General features: G+C 40.5%; 1 protein-coding gene across 1 annotated transcript in view; it reads right to left on the minus strand.

The window, feature by feature from the left end:
• Window positions 1-201: 201 nt before the first annotated feature.
• Window positions 202-4,016, minus strand: part of unc45b (unc-45 myosin chaperone B) — a 9,958-nt gene continuing 6,143 nt past the window's right edge. The window contains exons 17-20 of the mRNA XM_008281463.1: window positions 3,027-3,142; window positions 2,808-2,925; window positions 2,554-2,709; window positions 202-1,010 (exon numbers count right to left, since the gene is read on the minus strand). Coding sequence (XP_008279685.1) covers window positions 738-1,010; window positions 2,554-2,709; window positions 2,808-2,925; window positions 3,027-3,142 — 663 coding nt within the window. The 3' untranslated portion in view covers window positions 202-737. The remainder of the gene's footprint in view (window positions 1,011-2,553; window positions 2,710-2,807; window positions 2,926-3,026; window positions 3,143-4,016) is intronic.

The raw sequence follows: 4,016 nt of genomic DNA on the forward strand, positions 1-4,016 counted from the left end.
AAAAAAAAGTTATATATTTGCTCATTGTCTCATAGTCTTATAGTCGTAGTTACTCAGTGCAAATGTTGTCATGACTAATGTTTTGTCACTGTGTCAGTTTTCTGAAAGGAGCTGAATCATGTTACTTTCTTTTTAAATGTGACAAATAAGGCAGTTTCATTTCATATTATCACCAGAGGAAGTAGACAGATGGAGAAGTTGTGTGTCATCTTTACAAAATCGAGGCTTTATTGGATAAAACATAACCATAGATAGATAGATAGATAGATAGATAGATAGATAGATAGATAGATAGATAGATAGATAGATAGATAGATAGATAGATAGATGCTGAAACATAAAGCAGTCATTAAAGGATATGTTTTGGCTCATGTAACCACACCAATATCAAACAGTGGGACCCAGTGTAAACAAGCGCATGTAAATGGATCAGCCTTTAAACATTCACTCACAGTTACAGCTCAGCACAAAGAGAAGTAATACATTTCTTCATTTCCATCAGAGAACAAATGTCTCATCGCAGGAAATCCCCCGTATGTACTCACTATACTGCCCAAGCCCAAAACAACCTCTATATTTAAAAAAAACAACAAAAAACTGTTTAGTGATCTGGAGCCAGTTTGTTGAGTTCTTGAATATCTCTGATGTGGAAAAAGCAATTTGGGGGAAAGGTCTCTATTTAACAGAGGAAATAAAGAAGATAGTCCGTTATTACTGTTTGGCTGGTTGCCAGCCTTTTAAGAAGGGCTGGAAAAGGGTTTGATCAGGCCAAGATCCATAGCTTTGACCAGGCATGTGCGCGCTGTGTCAATGGGATCCTGCCTCTTGGGATTGTCCTCCGCCTTGCCAATCACTGTTAGGATTTCCAGGATCTCACTCTCGATCAGTTTCTTGGCCAGCTCACTATCATCTGAGTTGAGCACGTTGTAGACAATCACAAGACCACGGTGCTGGATCCTAGGGTTGACGTGGAGACATAACCTCTGCAGGATCTCCAGCCACTGGGTTGTCTGTTGGGAGAGATTAGTCACTCAGTCAGTCACACTCTTTTTTTTTTCAAAGTTTACTTTATGAGTGCCTACAGTTATAAACCACAAACACTATGACTTACAGTCAGTTTCAGTGACTATTTTTAAAGACGATCACCGATGATTTTTACACCTGAGTAACCATTTAGTTAAAAGGCAGGCGGCAAGGAGTCATAGCACTCCTTGTTGTGCCACTCCAAGAAGGACATGCAAGCATGAAGGACTGGTGGCAAATTCCACCAAGAAGTTCCACTTTAAAGGAGCATCTTCACTGATTTACCGGATTGGTTCCTCATTTCTCCAGTGAGGGATTAATAAAGTTTATTTTATCTTTTCATATTTTTCACCTAACTAACAGTTGAGTGACAAGGAGTGCCACGCAGGAGTGCCACCACTCCTTTCTGAGGCAAGGCGTGGTGGCACTCCTGCACAGGGAGTGGCAAACCTTGAGTTTTGAGATGCAGAGGTTGTCATAGTGACATCTTCAGGTTATCCTTGGACTCAGTGCTCAAAGAGAGGTTAATGATTACATGCTGCTGAGCTGATTTGTGGGAGGGACCAAGTATATCTGGAGGTTGAACATGTTACTCAGTGAGGTCATTTAGTAGGTGTCACATGCAAGCCTCAGCTCAGCTCAGCTTTAAAGAAATGTAATACTAACCTACCTGAGTTCTGTTAAATCATAGCCACAAATGTGAATGAAATTCTCCCACATGTCATTAAAGTTGTTTTTGTTTGTTAAATAATGTAGATTAATGCCATAATGGTTATGTAATCTTGCAGGTGTTACAAATAAACTAAAAAAATCAAGTGTTACAGAGGTTTAAGTTATAAACGCAGCATGTTTTTTGGACTGGGAGGAAGCCGGAGAACCCAGAGAGAGCCCACGCTGCACAGGGAGAACATGCAAACTCCACACAGAAAGATCCCAGGCATCCTAATCAGGACACGAATCGGGGATCTTCTAGCTGTGAAGCGATAGTACTAACCACCAAGCCACCTTGCAGCCCTTTCAAGTTGCAGTGCAGTCAAAATTAGTGACCTTGAGTTTGTCCTTATAGTATCATCAAAGGTAACATCACCAACGGAAACCCCCAACATGGTTGCTTATCTGCACCAAATACTATAAAGCTACCTTCCACCCTTTTGAAGGTACATGCCATGTTTGAAAAAGTGACCTTTGACCTCTAGGGGAGCTATTTCAGCACTGATTGACCCCAAAATCGAATCATTCCGAGGAGAGGCTATCCCTAGCTCACCTGTACACTATCAACTTGTTAAACCTCAGCACTCAAGCTAGAGACTGTTCACAGACACACACACACACAGAAGGACGGACAGACAGATGGAACTAATTACTCTATTGTTGCCCCTCGTTGGGGGCAACGTCAAAAAAGAATAATAATACAGAAGTCCCCACCTTGCAAGTTGCAATGAGTTCCCTGCAGTTTTTTTCTTTTTTGGGGGGGAAGATTTTTGGACATTTTTCAAAACAGGCACAGCTGAATAATACTGTTGTACGTACCACCAGGGACATTTTGGTGCACAGCTTCTTCTGAGAGGCAGTGATCATGGCCAGAGCTCCAGCTGCAGCTATCTGAAGATTGTCATCATCTTCACCACATAGCAACACCAGCAGCTTCAGTTTATCATTGCCATCTTCCAGATAACGATCTTGGACCTAAAACACGTAGAGTCAACTTAGTTGTCCTGCTGGAAATCTTTGTTTAAAAAGAGATGGGTCACTCATCATCATGTGATGTTTTTGTCTGTTCTCACCTCTTTGCAGGTAACAAGGTTGCACATGCATTCTGTGGCAGCCTGTCTAATCTGGTCGTTTTCCTCAAACATGTAGTTTTCAATCTCTGGTAAGGCTTTCTCTTTTACAATCTTCACTCTGCAAAAGAGACGTAGTAAAGATGAGGAAACCACAATAACCACTAAGAAACTATTATGCATCACAGTGAATAATTATCAAATGGTGTTGATGACTGTCACCTTAGTTTTTCACTGTAACCAGCCAAGTTGGTGAGACCTCTCAGAGCTTCGTAGTTCTGCGTCCCTTCTCTGTCTGTGTGAAGGAGGTTCACTAAAGGTCGCACCACCTCGTACACCTGTCANATACATCACATCCAACAGGAGCATCAATATCAGCCCAGTAAAATGACAAATATATATATTTTACTCACCAAAACCTTAGATTTCTGATTATTTAAACACAAAATCCATCCTCCCTTCTGTCATCATAAAGAGTTCAGTCACTCTGCTGAGCAGGTGATTTATGCGTTTCACTTCCAACACGTCCTGTTCTATTGTCATTGAGGCTAATGCTGAAAGTCGGGTCTGTCCAGTCGTGTTTCTGGCATAAGTTTTAATTCACTTTAAGGCTCAGAATGTCCGCTTGCTTAACTTAAAAAAAAAAAGTAATACTTTTACGATAATTCAATTCAATTCAATTCAATTTGTATGGCGCAGTTTAAAACGTGTTATCACACAGCGCTTAACAAAGTAAGGTGTAGACCTTACAAATTTAAACAGAGAAACCAACAATCCAAAGTTGTCTCTGGACTTCCTTTGAGTAAGCGATTGGCAACGGTGGGAAGGAACTACGTACTAATACGGTGCAATGAGGTTTTTAAGGTAAAATGGAGCTTGGTCATTGAGAGTTTTATATGTTAAAAGCAGGATTTTAAATTCTATCCTGGCTTTTACAGGGAGCCAATAAAGAGAAGCTAATACGGGAGAAATATGATCTCTCTTACTGGTTCCTGTCAGAACTCTGGCTGCAGCATTTTGGATCAGCTGGAGGTTTTTAAGAGAATTATTAGGACATCCTGATAATAAGCAATTACAATAGTCCAGTTTAGAAGTTATAAATGCATGGACTAGGTTCTCAGCATCACTCTGAGACAGGATACTCCTGATTTTTACAATATTACGTAAATGAAAAAAGGCTATCCTACAAACTTGTTTTATGTGGCTATTGAA

This window comes from Stegastes partitus, unplaced genomic scaffold, assembly GCF_000690725.1.
Source record: "Stegastes partitus isolate 25-593 unplaced genomic scaffold, Stegastes_partitus-1.0.2 Scaffold234, whole genome shotgun sequence".
NCBI classification, from domain to species: domain Eukaryota; kingdom Metazoa; phylum Chordata; class Actinopteri; family Pomacentridae; genus Stegastes; species Stegastes partitus.